Source organism: Callithrix jacchus, chromosome 22, assembly GCF_049354715.1.
Source record: "Callithrix jacchus isolate 240 chromosome 22, calJac240_pri, whole genome shotgun sequence".
Taxonomy (NCBI): Eukaryota; Metazoa; Chordata; class Mammalia; order Primates; family Cebidae; genus Callithrix; species Callithrix jacchus.
In genome coordinates this window covers 31,026,293-31,041,792 of record NC_133523.1, presented here as the reverse complement: position 1 = coordinate 31,041,792, position 15,500 = coordinate 31,026,293, and the positions used below count along the sequence as shown (strand labels likewise).

The 15,500-nt window shown below is 44.1% G+C and overlaps 1 protein-coding gene across 12 annotated transcripts in view; it reads right to left on the bottom strand.

Annotated features, from left to right (window-relative positions):
* Nucleotides 1-15,500, bottom strand: part of GARRE1 (granule associated Rac and RHOG effector 1) — an 84,871-nt gene that overhangs the window by 23,568 nt on the left and 45,803 nt on the right. For 6 of the 12 annotated variants that reach the window (XM_035284779.3, XM_078359009.1, XM_035284780.3 and 3 more), the window contains 5 exons: nucleotides 11,290-11,499; nucleotides 6,298-6,438; nucleotides 5,986-6,081; nucleotides 5,721-5,882; nucleotides 2,544-2,702 (listed from right to left, as the gene is read on the bottom strand). In XM_035284779.3, coding sequence (XP_035140670.1) covers nucleotides 2,544-2,702; nucleotides 5,721-5,882; nucleotides 5,986-6,081; nucleotides 6,298-6,438; nucleotides 11,290-11,499 — 768 coding nt within the window. The remainder of the gene's footprint in view (nucleotides 1-2,543; nucleotides 2,703-5,720; nucleotides 5,883-5,985; nucleotides 6,082-6,297; nucleotides 6,439-11,289; nucleotides 11,500-15,500) is intronic. The other 6 variants (XM_078359004.1, XM_035284782.3, XM_078359008.1 and 3 more) reach the window with 2 other exon arrangements.

Genomic DNA, 15,500 nt, shown 5'->3' with positions numbered 1-15,500 from the left:
TAGAGTATCCTATGTAACCTAGAGTTTGAAAGTAATGAATATATTTTCAATTAACTAAAATAACTTTAAAAAAAAAACATAAAATATTTTAAAACAAAATCTGTAATATTTCAGAAAGGGTAAAACTGTACAGAGCTATGTATCACAGTCCAAATTCAGCTTCTAATGGAGCCAGCTTTCATTGGTATAAACAGAGTTCCCATAGCTGATGTGCAGTGACCTTTGCAAAACAAAACACTTCCTGTCAAAGGAATAGCCATTGTTGGACCCCACAGGTGTTTCCTCTGTCCTCCCATCCCTAGAACCATAACCTAAAGTCAGACAAATGAGCCTTGCAATCAAGACGTAAGGAACTAGGAAGAAGTGTCTGCTCTCCGAATAACAAGGAACTTTTTTTTAAACCTACAGTGTTTTCTCTAAATACCCTTTGTGCCTTTTTGCCTTATTTTGCACACTCCTTTCAGAGGAACTCATTGGCATGGTCCTTGTAATTTCAGCTAACTGGTCTTTGGGAATATGGTTCGATGTCCTAAAGGCAACGGGCTCTTCATGCTTCAGCAAGGCATGGTTTACTACTTCTTTTGGAGGTCCCTATACTAAGGAAAAGATCCCAAAGGAAACGTAACTCATTACTATGAACAGGCCCTCATCTGAGCCTCTACATGGCAGCCCCATTGTGAGCTGGGTTGCCTGAGCCCTGACGCTCTTGAAAAAAAAGGACAGCATACCCTCAATAGCTCTTTTGTGAATGAAGTAGAAATCGGACTAAAAAACAAGTTCCTTAATTTTCTTAATCTCTAATTAGCTTCTTCCAACCTCTGACTGAAATGCAGTATCTTTTTTTTTTTTGAGACTGAGTCTCACTCTGTCACCCAGGCTGTAGTGCAGTGGCATGATGTTGGTTCACTGAAACCTCTGAGTCCTGGGTTCAGGCGATTCTCATGCCTCAGCCTCCTCAGTAGCTGAGATTACAGGTGCCCACCAACATACCTGGCTAATTTTTATATTTTTAGTAGAGACCGGGTATTGCCATGTTGGCCAGGCTGGTCTCAAACTCCTGACCTCAGGTGATCAGCCTGCCTTGGCCTCCCAAAGTGCTGGGATTACAAGTGTGAGCCACTGCACCTGGCCACCACATCTTTTTGAAAAGTAATTGTTCACTATAAAGGGAGATCAAGTACATAGATTCTATGGGTCAGTAGTGCAAATAAAAAGCTAAATGGTGATTTCAGATGTTGATCTCCTGACCCATCCAGCTCTGGCCAAAGTTTTTCTTCTGTGAAAGGTCAAAAGACCAAATCATTATTTTTTAATTGATGTTACTTTGCTAAGAAGGAGATAAACAAAACTGTTATACAGTGACTGGATGGGGGCACTATTTATACAAGCATGGTCAAGAGAGGCCTCTTGGAGGAGGTGATTTTGGAGCTGACACCAGAAGATAGGGAATGAGCTACATGATAATCAGAGAGAGTATTTTCAGGTAAAAGGGGCATCAAGAGCCTAGGCCAGGAAGAAGCATGGCATGTTTGAGCAACAGACATCCAGTGCAGCTCCAGAACAGGGGCTAGGTCAAATTGTTACTAATGTAATGGTCTTTTCTTTTCTTTTTTTTTTGAGACAGAGTCTCACTCTGTCATCCAGGCTGGAGCGCAGTGGTGTGATCTCAGCTCAGTGCAACCTCTGCCTCCCAGGTTCAAGCGATTCTCCTGCCTCAGCCTCCCAAACAACTGGGACTACAGGCACATGCTACCATACCCGGCTAATTTTTGTATTTTTAGTAGAGATGGGGTTTCACTATGTTGGCCAGGCTGGTCTTTAACTCCTGACCTCATGATCTGCCTGCTTTGGCCTCCCAAACTGCTGGGATTACAGGTGTGAGCCACCAAACCAGCTTTTTTTTTTTTTAAGGGCTAGGTTGAGTGGATCACCTGAAGTCAAAAGTTTGAGACCAGCCTGGCCAACATACTGAAACCCCATCTCTACTAAAAATATAAAAATTAGCCAGGTAGGGTGGCAGGCACCTGTAATCTCAGCTATTTGGGAGGCTGTGGCAGAACTGCTTGAACCTGGGAGGCAGAGGTTGCGGTGAGTTGAGATTGCGCCATTGCACTGCAGCCTAGATCAACAGAGCAAGATTCCGTCTCCAAAAAAAAAAAAAAAAAAAAAAAAAAGGCCAGGTCTTACTATGTTGTCCAATCTGATCTCAAACTCCTAGGCTCAAGCAATTCTCCTGCCAAAGTGCTGGGACTACAGGCATGAGCCATGGGGCCCAGCCTGTAATGGTTTTCTTAAAATAAGCAAAGCGCATAGCATCATTTTGTAACTAGGTTCCTTGCAAATATATATTATCAATTGATTTGTTTTTTAAAGAGACTTTGAAATGCGGTTCTTCCTTTACCTTGTCTACCTGCCTGGTCTAAATTCCATAGCACCAAGTAACTTTTAAAATTATTCAATATTTTCATGTGTCTGTACCACATCCTCACACGCCTGCAACGTCTCTGTATTCTACCTATTATCCACCACATACACTCACTCACCAGTCCAGCCTGGCCAAACAGCAGCTGCACCGCGGTCTTGCAGGCACCCCGCCATGTGGACGGGCAAACCTGGTTCAGCACTTCAGTCACAGGAAAATCATCCCTGGATGTGATTCCATTATAGCAGCCTGCCTCCTTCATCAGCTGTAACATTGTATGCTATAGATTGATAAGAAGAGAATTCATACCTCAAGACAAAGCCATGCAAGTTTCTAAAATCTGTAACATGCATTTATACAATCATCCTCAAGACAGTAGCATTTTATTACAGGGTCTCACCTTCGCCCAAGCTGAAGTCCAGTAGCATGAACATGGCTCATGGCAGCCTTGACCCCTAGAGCTTAAATGATTCCCCTGCTTCAACCTTCCCAGTAGCTGGGAACACACAGCATACCACCACGCCCAGATAATTTTTTTTTTTTTTTTGAGACGGAGTTTCGCTCTTGTTACCCAGGCTAGAGTGCAATGGCGTGACCTCGGCTCACCGCAACCTCCGCCTCCTGGGTTCAGGCAATTCTCCTGCCTCAGCCTCCTGAGTAGCTGGGATTACAGACACACGCCACCATGCCCAGCTAATTTTTTTTTTTTGCATTTTTAATAGAGACGGGGTTTCACCATGTTGACCAGTATGGTCTCGATCTCTTGACCTTGTGATCCACCCGCCTCAGCCTCCCAAAGTGCTGGGATTACAGGCTTGAGCCACCGTGCTCGGCCACGCCCAGATAATTTTTAAATTTTTTATAGACATGGAGTCTTGCTGTGTTGCCCAGATTAGTCTTGAACTGCTGGGATAAGAGCAGTTTTGTTTGTTTTTTTTTGAGACAAAGCCTTGCTCTGTCCCCTAGGCTACATGGAGTGCACTGGCACAATCTCAGCTCACCACAACCTCCACCTCCTGGGTTCAAGCCATTCTCCTGCCTCAGCCTCCTTAGTAGCTGGGATTATAGGCACCCACCACCACACCCAGCTATTTTTGCATTTTTAGTATTTATGGGGTTTTGCCACGTTGGCCAGACTGGTCTTGAACTCCTGACCTCAGGTGATCTGCCCAGCTAGGCCTCCCAAAGTGCTGGGATTATAGGCATGAGCCACCGCGCCTGTCCCAAGAATAACACTTTAAATACACCCTAATTATGTCATTTGAATTTCTTTAGTAATTATCATCACTCTCAAGAGATATTCTCAATCCCATAGAGTGAATGACTAGATATGGATACACATGCATTAATAATACACAAGTAATTTCTATACTAGCACAAAATACAGAATTATTTAGCAATCTACTGATGGTAACTGGTTGAGGAATTTTGAAATTCTGAATCCTTCCAAAGAGGGAAAGAAAATCATCTGAAATAAGTAAATACCAATCAAAATCTAAATTTTATTTTGGGTGAAGAAGTAGTCAGGAATTCAGGCTCTGGAAACTGACCTACATAAGTTCAAATTCAGCTCTTCTACTTTCTTGTTGTGTGATCTTGGGTATCAGTTCTTGTGTGTGGCAGGTGGGGCAAAGGGTAGCACCCCCACCCACCTCCTGGGTGAGCATTAAGTGATAAAATAATGTGGAGCACCTGGCACAATGCCTGGAACACATGATGCTCCACAAATCATTGCAGCATTATGACAACATCTCTCTTCTTTTTTTCTTTTGAAACGGAGTCTCACTCTGTCACCCAGGCTGGAGTGCAATGGCGAGATCTCGGCTCTCTGCAACCTCTGCCTCCCAGGTTCAAGCAATTCTCCTGTGTCAGCCTCCTAAGTAGCTGGGATTATAGGCATGTGTCATCACACCTGGCTAATTTTTGTATTTTTAGTAGAGATGGGGTATCATCATGTTGGTCAGGCTGCTAACTCCTGACCTTGTGATCTATCTGCTTTGGGCTCCCAAAATGCTGGGATTATCACTGCACCTGGCAATATCCTCTTATTTAATTCATGCAAGTCCACTGAGAAGTGTTAATCATAAACAGTATCATATAGTATCTTTTCAAACCCATTATGTTAAACATCTGAATAAAATTATGAATAAAACTCTCTTGGCCCAGGACAGTGGCTCACCCCTGTAATTCCAATACTTTGGGAGGCCAAGTAGGGCAATCACCTGAGGTCAGGAGTTCGAGATCAGCCTGGCCAATCTGGTGGAACTCCACCTCTACTAAAAATACAAAAACTAGCCAGGTGTGGTGGCACGTGCCTGTAGTCCCAGCTACTCGGGAGGCAGAGGCAGGAGGACTGCTTGAACCCAGGAGGCGAAGGTTGCAGTGAGCTGAGATCACACCACGGCACTCTAGACTGGGCAAGAGAGTAAAACTCCATCTCAAAAAAAAATTTTTAATTTAAATTTAAATTAAAAAAAAAAACTTGCTTGGCAAATGTCTGATTAAAGTCTCTGTAGGTCTTTTTAAAAATATTTTTAAAGGAGAAAGGGTGTTGCTCCATCCTCCAGGCTGGAGTGCAGTAGTGTGATCCTAGCTCATTGCAGTCTTGAACTCCTAGTTTCAAGTGCTCCTCCCATCTCAGCCTCCCAAGCAGCTAGGACTACACGTACATGCCATCATGTCTAGTTATTTTTTTTTTTTTTTAAAGATAGGGTCTCACCAAGTTGCCCAGGCTCGTCTCAACCATCCGGCTCCATTTTGTTTTTGTTTTTTTTGAGACAGGGTCTCACTCTTTCGCCCAGGCTGGAGTGCAGTGGCATGTGTGATCTCAGCTCACTGCAACCTCTGCCTCCCAGGTTCAAGAAAATCTCCTGCTTTGGCCTGCCAAGTAGCTGGCACAAGCCACCACACTTGGCTAATTTCTGTATTTTTAGTAGAAACAGAGTTTCACCATGTTGACCAGGCTAGTCTCAAATTCCTGACCTCAGGTGATCCAGCTACTTCAGCCTCCCAAAGTGCTGGGATTACAGGTGTGAGTCACTGCACCTGAACCCCATCTTTTTTTTTTTTTTTTTTTAAGAGACAGGGTTTCTCCATGTTGGTCAGGATGGTCTCAAACTCCCAACCTCAGGTGATTTGCCTGCCTCAGCCTCCCAAAGTGCTGGGATTACAGTTGTGAGCCATTGCACCCAGCCCCCATTTTGTTTTTTAATCCATATCCTTTGCAAGCCTTTACATTTCTCTTAAAACCTCTATTTTCAAGTTCACACTCAGTTGCTGGAACCCCATGGAAAGGTACCGTCTTAAGCTTCAGATTGTCCGCTGTGGACTCATTAAAGGAGACGCCCTTCAGGAAGTGCGATCCTATCTGCACAGGGACGGTGGGAAGCTCACACTGCATGGGCTGTGGGGGTGTCTGCCTCCGCCCTGTCTGCTGGGCTTCCGCCTCGCTGCAGCAGCCCTGGAAAAGGCATGGATGGAAGAGGAAAGGTGACCCATTGCTTCATACTAGAGTGCAGGAGCAGCACCCTAGGTTTCCAGAGCTTTAGGAAAGAAAAGTGTACCTGCAAACTTGCTTCAATTGCCTTTGGATTGAGGTGGAAGCCGGCTTTCATTGCATATTCACAGTGGCCTAAGCTTTCCAGAGCTATTTTATATGCCTGGAAATAAGTTATTTTTAACAATCATGATTACATAGCAGATTATAAGATGACAAAGTTCAATGGAAATCAAAATCTTAAATTTCTATAGCTATTAAAAGACTCGAGGCCAATTACTACTCTATTACCCTTTCTAGTTGGTTCAACATCACAACTTTAACTCCCTCCCTTGTTTCTATCCCTTGGAAATCAGTATATCAGTTCTAAAAAACTTACTTGCAAAGCACTGTCGATTTTTACGTTCAGTTCTTTTAGCTGGTGCTCAGGAATTGCTGCACTTTGAGAACAAAAGAGTTGTTGAACTTCAATTCCTGCCAGGCAACCATCACAGCCTCTTTCTCTTAGCCTAGATGTCGCCTGCAACATAATAGTAACTGGTAGGTAAAGGAGGGTGGTACAGTTCTAGCAACATTAGGCCAACAATAACAATGACAAGAAAAACACCTTCAACTAAAACACAGCAATAAACCATCTAAGCAAATAAACTAGAGGTTCTAGATTGTTTTGCAAAGTGAGAAGCCCAAATTTTGAAAGCCTAAATTAACCATCCTGAAGAGAAAGGAAATGTCCCTTTATTTTAGGAACCCTGGAAAAAAGACTTACCTACCTGTTATTTTTAATATAAATATAAAACATTCAGACATTTTTAACTTTCCTGCTTTAAAAACACAGGTAACCTAGAATATTGGCACTTGGAGTTTTCATAAAGAAAAAAAAAAAAGGAAGAACATACACGATTGGCTGTTCCTATAGAGTGAAGGAAAAAGCCACATGAACACAGAATAGGAAAAATATACATTGGCATGTAAACAAAAAAACAGAGCTTTTGAAATCTGCATAGAAAATTAAATATTTATTTTTCAGTCATTACATGTGTTTATGAAGAGTAGACAAGCAAGATAGAAAAACAAGGAGAAACTAATCTCTGTCATTTTATGATTAAATGCAGAAGATATATACATGGATTAGGACAAGAAGAGAATACAGAAAAATATGTATTTGATTTATTACATGGGATTCCAGGTGAACTGTTTTTAGATTTCTATCTCTGTTGCAATTTTGTGAACCAAGTAACACTTTTTAGCAGTTAACTTTTGTTCTGCTGGGCCAATGCAGTTGTAACATTTACAAAACTTGCAGACTACAGGAAAATGACTAGCATCTATAATGCCATAAAGTTCCAAAGCTTTGGCTTCACAATCTGTGTGTAAACACCACTCTCTGAAGGCGAACAGTCTCACAGTTTAAAATTGTTTAACTCTTTCTCAGAATCTTTCAGTCAAATATTTAGTTCACAAGGTGGTGTGTTAGGTACAAGCTGGAGCACAAAGCAGCTCCTTACCCTCCTGGAGCTGACAGTCTCATGGCCAAAAAGGTAAACAAGGAAAACACAGAATTACAAATGGAGAAAAAACACTGAGGGAAACAAAGGACTATCACAGGGAGTGCCCTAGACACCCAGAAAGCAGCATTTAGGGAGAAAATTAGAGAAGGTTGTCAATAGAATTGCATGTGTGTGGGGTGGAGTGGGGAAGTCAGGACCTACAAATGGGTCTGTCAAACAGGCCAAGGATCCAAAGCAGCAAAGAAAGACACATCCAAGGAACTAGAGCCCAGTGAGCGAGGACAGAGTGGAGTTTCCAGAATAAAAAACAGCCTTGGTAAGGCTGGCCATCAAGACAGGAGCCACAGTAGGCAGGTCTAGGCAGGCCATGCTGAGGGGTTCACATGCTACCCTAAGGAAATGAGAAGCAACATCATCCAATTTTAAAATGAAGGAGAGCAAGACAGGGAGGGGAGAGGTAATGATTCCCTGAACAAGGGTAGTGATAAAGGACCTGGAAGAAGGGGGCAGATCTGTGATAAGATTTTGGAGGTGGGACCTGCTGGGTTTTCTTAAGGATTGGACTGGATATAGACATAATGGAAACGCTGAAGGATAAATCTCAGGTTTCTCAAGTGAACAACCCACTGTGGGATGGCACCATTTAATAGCATAGAGAGGGTCTGGGGAGGAACAGGTGAGTGAAGAGAGGCTATGCCTGAGCCACCTGTGAGACCCCTGGTAGCAGCTGAACTCAGGGGCCTGAAGCCAACAGGAAGTGGGCTGCTCACTGGTCACACACATTTGAGCCCCCTCCCAGGACACAGGTGGCTTTTCGAGTCCCAAGACTGGATGGAGAACCCCTAGGGAGAAAGGCAGCTAGAAGGGAGCCTGGAGAAACTCATACTCAAGTTGTGTTGAGAAAGGAGAAGCCAGTAAAGTCGAAGAAAGGATGGGTCAAGAGGAAAGAAAGCCTGGTTCTTGGATGGCGCAAGATGAGACTATTTCCAGGGAGGAATATTTTACACACTGCTGTGAGCTGCCGAAAGGAGTTGAAAGGGTTCTCTGGATTTGAAAACATGGAAGGAATGACCTTGACAAGAGAAGACATGTTCTTGTATAGGAGTGGAAGCCAGATTTCAGCAAGCTGAATGATGTCATATATATAAAGTTTCAGACTGTATAAAACAATACCTTATGTATGGATACATGCATATATAGAAAAAATACTAAAATATGCACAAGAGTCACAGGATTCAAATTAAAAAGAGGTTATCTCTAGAGACAAAGGAATGAATAAGAAAGTGGAGAGGTACAAAAGGGATTCAAGTGCATTTGCTGACTGGGTGCAGGGCTCACGCCTGTAATCCCAGCACTTTGGGAGGCTGAGGTGAGAAGATCGCTTGAGCCTAGGAGCTCAAGACCAGCAATGGGAACATAGCAAGACCCTGTCTCTACAAAAATAAATAAAAAGTAAAATACAATAATTAGCCAAGCATGGTGGTGCATGCCTATAGTGTGAGCTACTCAGGAGGATTGCTTGAGCAGGCGAGGTCAAGGATGCAGTAAGCTGTAATCACCACTGCACTCCAGCCTAGGCAACAGAGCAAGACCCAGTCTCAAAAAAAAAAAAGTGCATTGGTGATATTTTTATGTTAAAAATATGTAAAAGGCATGAGCAAATATGGCAGGCAGCTAAAAGTAAGATACACTCACGGGTGTGAAACGTTCTACATGCCTGAAATGCTTCAACAGTAATTACTTTTTAGGCTATTGTGGGTACACTGCCTATGGGGTGTGCCAAGAGCAGTAAGAAGCCACAAGGTGCAATAAAAATAAAATAATAGTAATTTTTTAGAATGAATGAAAGGTGAAAAAAAGGTAGACAACTACTCCAAAAAGTTGGCTGACAAAAGCAGAGAAATAGGGCAGGGCAGAGTGGACTTTTCTGTGGGAACCATCTTTGTGTACTGGCAGGAACAGGCTGAGGATGAGGGTCAGAAAACATAGGGTCCCACAAGAGAAGCTGGGGCCTCAAGGACGGGGGCAAGGCGAGAACACGGCAAGCCTATACAGGAGGCGAGGGCACCTCCCCTGCTACTAGATATAGCATTATCATTTACTCTGTAAAATGGAGCAGTAAGTCCTAGTTAAAGTCTCAACTTCTAAGGTTTATTTTTTATTTCTCATACTGGAAACAAAGAACTATTAAAATGCCTATAAGAAATGTCACTGATGGCCAGGCGTGGTGGCTCACACCTGTAATCCCAGCACTTGGGAGGCCAAGGCGGGTGATCATCTGAGGTTGGGAGTTCAGGATCAGCCTGGCCAACAAAGTGAAAGCTTGTCGCTACTAAAAATACAAAAAAAAATAGCCGGGTGTAGTGGAGTACGCCTGTAATCCCAGCTACTTGGGAGGCTGAGGCAGAAGAATTGCTTGAATCTGAGAGCGGAGGTTGCAATGAGCTGAGATTGCACCACTGTTCTCCAGCCTGGGCAACAAGAGCGAAATCATCTCCAAAAAAAAAAGAAAAGAAAAGAAGTGTTGCTGAAAAAACAGACTTTTTTTCAGAGCTGATTTTGATTGGCTTATACTTAAGCTCAACTTCTTCTGGCTGTGTAAAAGGAATAGAGAATGCCACACCAGACTGACTAGGAAAGTAACCCCATGCTAGGCTGGAATCCCCCACTGAAGCGGCTCCCTGCAGCCCACCATTCAGTCACGAGGTTGTCACCATGAGAGAAGAATCGCACAGTTTTCCCCCACATCATCCCTGATGACCATACCATACTATCCCACACCACTGCGTTCTCTACCCACTAGGGAGCCAACCTCTTGGTCTGGCTCTTGCATGATGGCTAGATTTTATAAACATATCTGCTGTGCTTAGAAATAGCCAGTCTTCCAAGAGATAAAAGACTTCATGCAGTCACATAAAGCATACTGAAGAACTGCTCAAATCACATGTAAAGCAGCTGACAAATGAGGATCTTGGCAGAGTTAGACCAATTAAGAATCTTGTCTGGGCTCAGTGGCTCATGCCTGTAATCCCAGTACTTTGGGAGGCAGAGATGGGTGGATCACTTGAGCCCAGTAGCTCAAAACCAGCCTGGGCAAGATGGTGAGACTCCAACTCTAACAAAAAATAATAATTAGCTAGAAATGGTGGCATTGGCCTATAGTCCCAGCTACTTGGAAGGCTGAGGTGAGAGGATCTCTTAAGCCCAGGAGGTCTAGGCTGTAGTGAGCCCTGATCACACCACTGCACTTCAGCTCTGTCTCAAAAAAAAAAAAAAAAAAAGAAAACCCCAAGAATCAAAAGTTACAAAGATCCAAGCACTTCTACAGGGAATGATTTGGCTAGCAGAAAACAGAAAAAATTCCATGTCCACTGAGCGCTCACCCTGCTGTAGTTGTATCTTTGGAGCCTGCCATCCCATCTGTCTGCCAAACACTCCTGCTTCCCTGCCTCGCTGCCTGGCTGGCCACTTACCCTCTCCAGACAGCTCCACCCCATCTTTCCTGACTTGGGTGCCAGACTCTTCACTGGTCCCTCATCTTAGAAGCTTTCCTGCAGCACTACAGGGCCCTCCCTTCCTCTGGCTCCCGTATACCTCCATCCTGGCCCCTTAACCCTGTTTTTGTAAGCCTATTCTCCCAGGATGCTGTAAGTCAAGGCTGTCATCCTAGTGCCTGGCACATGCCTGGCACAAAGTGGGCATTCACAAAGACATTCACTGTTAAATGAATGAACAAGCTAATGATAACAGTGTCAAATGTACATTTCTAAATGAAATGGCTCTTTTGAGAATCAACAGGCAAAGGCCCTCTGGAACCTCTCCTATTTGAACACAAGCACCAAACTCCCCAAAGCCAGGGTTACCTCAGCCGCCCCCCGCCAGGACCGCACAGCTTCCTCCAGTTCAGGTGTGTGGCCCATGCCAGATAAGCCGCCTCCACTGCTGCTGTTCTTTTTTTCTGGAACAGTGACCTCAGCAAAGCAAGAGTGAGCCACTGGCTGGACCTTCTGTAATGCATGAGTCAAAAACTGGAAATGGACTTGCACCACAGTCAGGAAACATCGCCCCAACACCTGTGAAAACAAGACAGCCAGGAATGTTTAGGTTGTGGGTTACTGTTGGATTCATGCAGTACATTTTCAATGACCAACTTGAATAGAAGCAATAAAGGGAAATCCAAAATCATACAAAGCTAAAGGCCACCATGCTTCAGAAGGATCTGCTTTTGTTTTTGTGTCTGGACCTCGGTGACTGATGCCCAGAAGTCAAAACATTTCCATCAAATAACAAGGCTCAAGGTTGAAATGAATCTTTCAATTTCCCACCAAGTCACCCTCAATCCTGTTCTCCACTCCCTACATCTGGACTCACACCACTTGTGGTGTCTTTGAGCTCCTGCTGAACCACAGCCATCCACAATTACAATTATGTCCACAGAGTATTCAGAAGGTTAAGGAAAAACCATGCAACTAAAACTCTGAAAGAAGGTCAATTTGACCACAAGACATTCCATCAAAAATGGAATCCAAATATACAGGTTATTTTAGGAAGAGTGCTAACATAGTTATTAACATAGTCGTATGTCATCTTTCTAGTCTTATGAAACAAAGCTGACAGACCAGTCTTCCGGGAGTCAAGAAAATATAATGGACAGCTCCATTCATCAGTATAGTAGAAACCTATTCGCCTGATATATATCAGTGACTGTCCTAACAGTCAAAGTAGGAAATTAACTTAAAAAATATTATATATATGAATATGTAATTATAAGAAGATATATTTGGTCTTCAAAGCAAGGAAAAAAGAAAAAAAAAGAAGATACATACTAAATATACTATGTGCCACAAACATTTTCAGATTGATTATGCATTTCTCTGGCAGCCTTCTGGTATCAGCTAAGGCTCTTCTGACAGTTCCTTTGCTGCTCCTCCCTGTTAATTTCTTGCATAAACCACAGTTACAATGCATTCTCATTATTTTTATTTCTCTTTATTTTTTTTTTGAGATGGAGCCTCGCTCTGTCACACAGACCGGAGTGTAGTGGCGTGATCTCGGCTCACTGCAACCTCTGTCTCCCGGGTTCAAGCAAATCTCCATCCTCAGTGCACGATCACACCTGGCTAGTCTTTATATTTTTAGTACAGACAGGGTTTCACCATGTTGGTTAGGCTAGTCTCCAATTCCTGACCTCAGGCGATCCACCCGCCTAGGCCTCCCCAAAGAGCTGGGATTACAGGCATGAGCCACCATGCCCGGCCTTATCTCCTCTTGCTTTAACACAGAGCAAAAACTGGCCACTTACAAAGCAACCTGACCACAAACCTTCCAGATTATTGACATTTTTTCCTAATCTCTCACAGTTGTTTTGCCCACACCAGATTTGATAATAATACCAACAAAAACCTTTTGCAGCTCTTTTATCCTGTTCCATAATATTCAAATCTTTCTGTGGAAGATATTTTATATTTCCTTGGTTTACACAGATTACTTACTCACAAAAAACTTACTTTATTGAATTTGCAACTGAGCAGGAGTGGACCTGAGAAAGCCTACTCATGGCCAGCCCTCAGTTCACTGCCTCACAGAAGTGGTGAAGGTTGGGGAACTATGGCCATTCCTTTTTACAAGGGATCAAATCCAGCACAGTGCCCATGTACTGTCCCGTCCCTTGGAGAAGTACACAGTAAGACTCAACCTTGGACTTCTCCCCTCAGGTGCACACGTGGATTCTCTGCCTCATGGCTGCATGTGGACCTCTTGCCTCACCTCCCCACACACATGTGTAGATGCCTTGGGTGTGGTGTGCACATGGACCTCTCACCTCACCTAGCCTCAGCATCTACCCTTTGCCATACGCCCTCTCAGTTCCCACAGGTCAGAGCTCTGTTTCATGGAGAAGCAGAGGCAAGCTAGTTTCCAGCATGACCCTTATTCTCTCTGAATCCTTCCTTACCCCATGGAAATCATTAGGACCAAAATAAAGCAAAAAAAAAAAACCACAAACAAATCTTACACCAAACATCCACCTTCCATAGTGAACAACCAGCATCACAGGCTAAAGCCCCCCAAACTCCTAGGCTTCCACTCACATCTCCTCAGAACACTTCCCCCTGTGCTCTGCACTAGACTGGGTAGGGTAAGGGACGCAGAAGCAGCTCACCTAGGAAGCCAGTTAGACAGGTGCCAGGAGTAGAATAAGCAGCAGTTATTCAGTCCTGTAGAGCACAACAGACAGCTTTAATGGAACACACAGCCTGTACCTAACCAACGCTAGAGCGTCACATGGACTAGCACATTTAATCCCAGGAACCACCCTACGAGGTCAACCTCGGTTCACAGACAACATCAAGGCATAGAAAGGCTATAAAATTTTGTCAAGGGGACACAAACTAGATGTGGCAGACCAGTCACCTGACTCAACTGTCCATGCCCTTCACCTGTGTGCCCCACTGCCTTCAGCAGACTCTAAGCTGGGATTGGCTGGCACATCACAGAAACTCCACCTTAACTGGTATAGGCTGAGGGTGTCCTTAATATTCCCACCCACTGCAGACACAGGGAGGAGTGAGTCGGTTCCTCGGGTACACAAACTCTTCCTCCCCGACTTTCCTCAGCACCTTGGCAGCTATGGGAAGCAGGAGGAGGAGGAGAGAGGAAAGATGCTATGCTCCATTAGCTCTGGGTTCACATTCTCACAGCTCTGAAGGACACAACTGAGTCATTCATTCTCTCAACAAATATTTAAGACGGAGATGCCTAATATGTACTGAGCACAAAGAGCTGGGGACGCTACCAGAAAGTGAATGAACAAGTCCCTGCTCTCACCAGGGCGACATTCTAATGGGGACACAACAAGACAATAAACAGATACTCAAGGCAGGGTGCTGCTGGGGAAGGAACATGGATGGGTGGGAAGGAAAAGGCTCTCCGAGGAAATGACCTCGGCAAAGAGAGAACTACCCTGTCCCCTCCTAAGGGGCAAAGTTCTGAGGAATGACTGAAGGCCTGAAGCAGGGCCCCCAAATCCAGAACAAGATGCTTTCTGACAAGGCCATCAACCTTGGACATCTTCCAGACATAAATTTGGGAGAGTGTGAACCCAGAGCTGTGAAAAGCTATTTTATCCTTCACATGGAGAAAGTTTCCTGGACTATGTGGTTCAGTCAAACTGCAGAACAGGCGTGGGAAGCCGGGAAGTGGATGAGTAGAGTGGCTAAAGGTAGACATGCCAGTGAAGCTCTACCAACAGCTACCATTTATTGAGTGTTTAAATACCAAGCACCGGGCCGGATGTGGTGGCTCATGCCTATAATCCCCCCACTTTGGGAGGCCGAGGTGGGAGGATCACCAGGTCAAGAAATAGAGACCATCCTGGCCAACACTGTGAAACCTCACCTCTACTAAAAATACAAAAATTAGCCGAGCATGGTGGCACATGCCTGTAGTCCCAGCTACCCGAGTGGCTGAGGCAGAAGGATCGCTTGAACCCAGGAGGCAGAGGGTGCAGTGAGCCGAGACTGCGCCACTGCACTCCAGCCTCGTGACAGAGGGAGACTCTGCCTCAAAAAAAAAAAAAAAAGGCAAAAAGCACCTTATGTGAAGCATCCCTGTGGGATGTGAGCAATTCACCCACCCATTTTACAGATGACAACACTGAAGCTTACACAGATAAAGAAAACTGCTCAATGTCAAGCAGGTAATAAGTGGGGATCTGACACCAGGTCAGTTTAACTCCAAAAGCTGTGTTGCTAACCACCAGACTACTCTGTCTTCCTATGACAAGATCCAGAATGTAGCTACAATAGTGGATTAATATTAATCAGAGAAGGAACTATTGATTACAGACAGCTACTGGGGTCAACTGAGAGCCTGCTTTCTAGTGACCCTTGATGGTAGAGGGGAAGGGTGCATCTTTACCTTCCTATTCCCTTGTACACACATATCACATCTGCTGCTAAGGACGTTGTGTTCATGTATAGAACTAGAATACCATTTCTTTTCGATGATATTTATATTTTATTTAGATTGTAAAACAGATTTTAATTAAAGGCCTTCCTATTTGGAGCACCAAAAG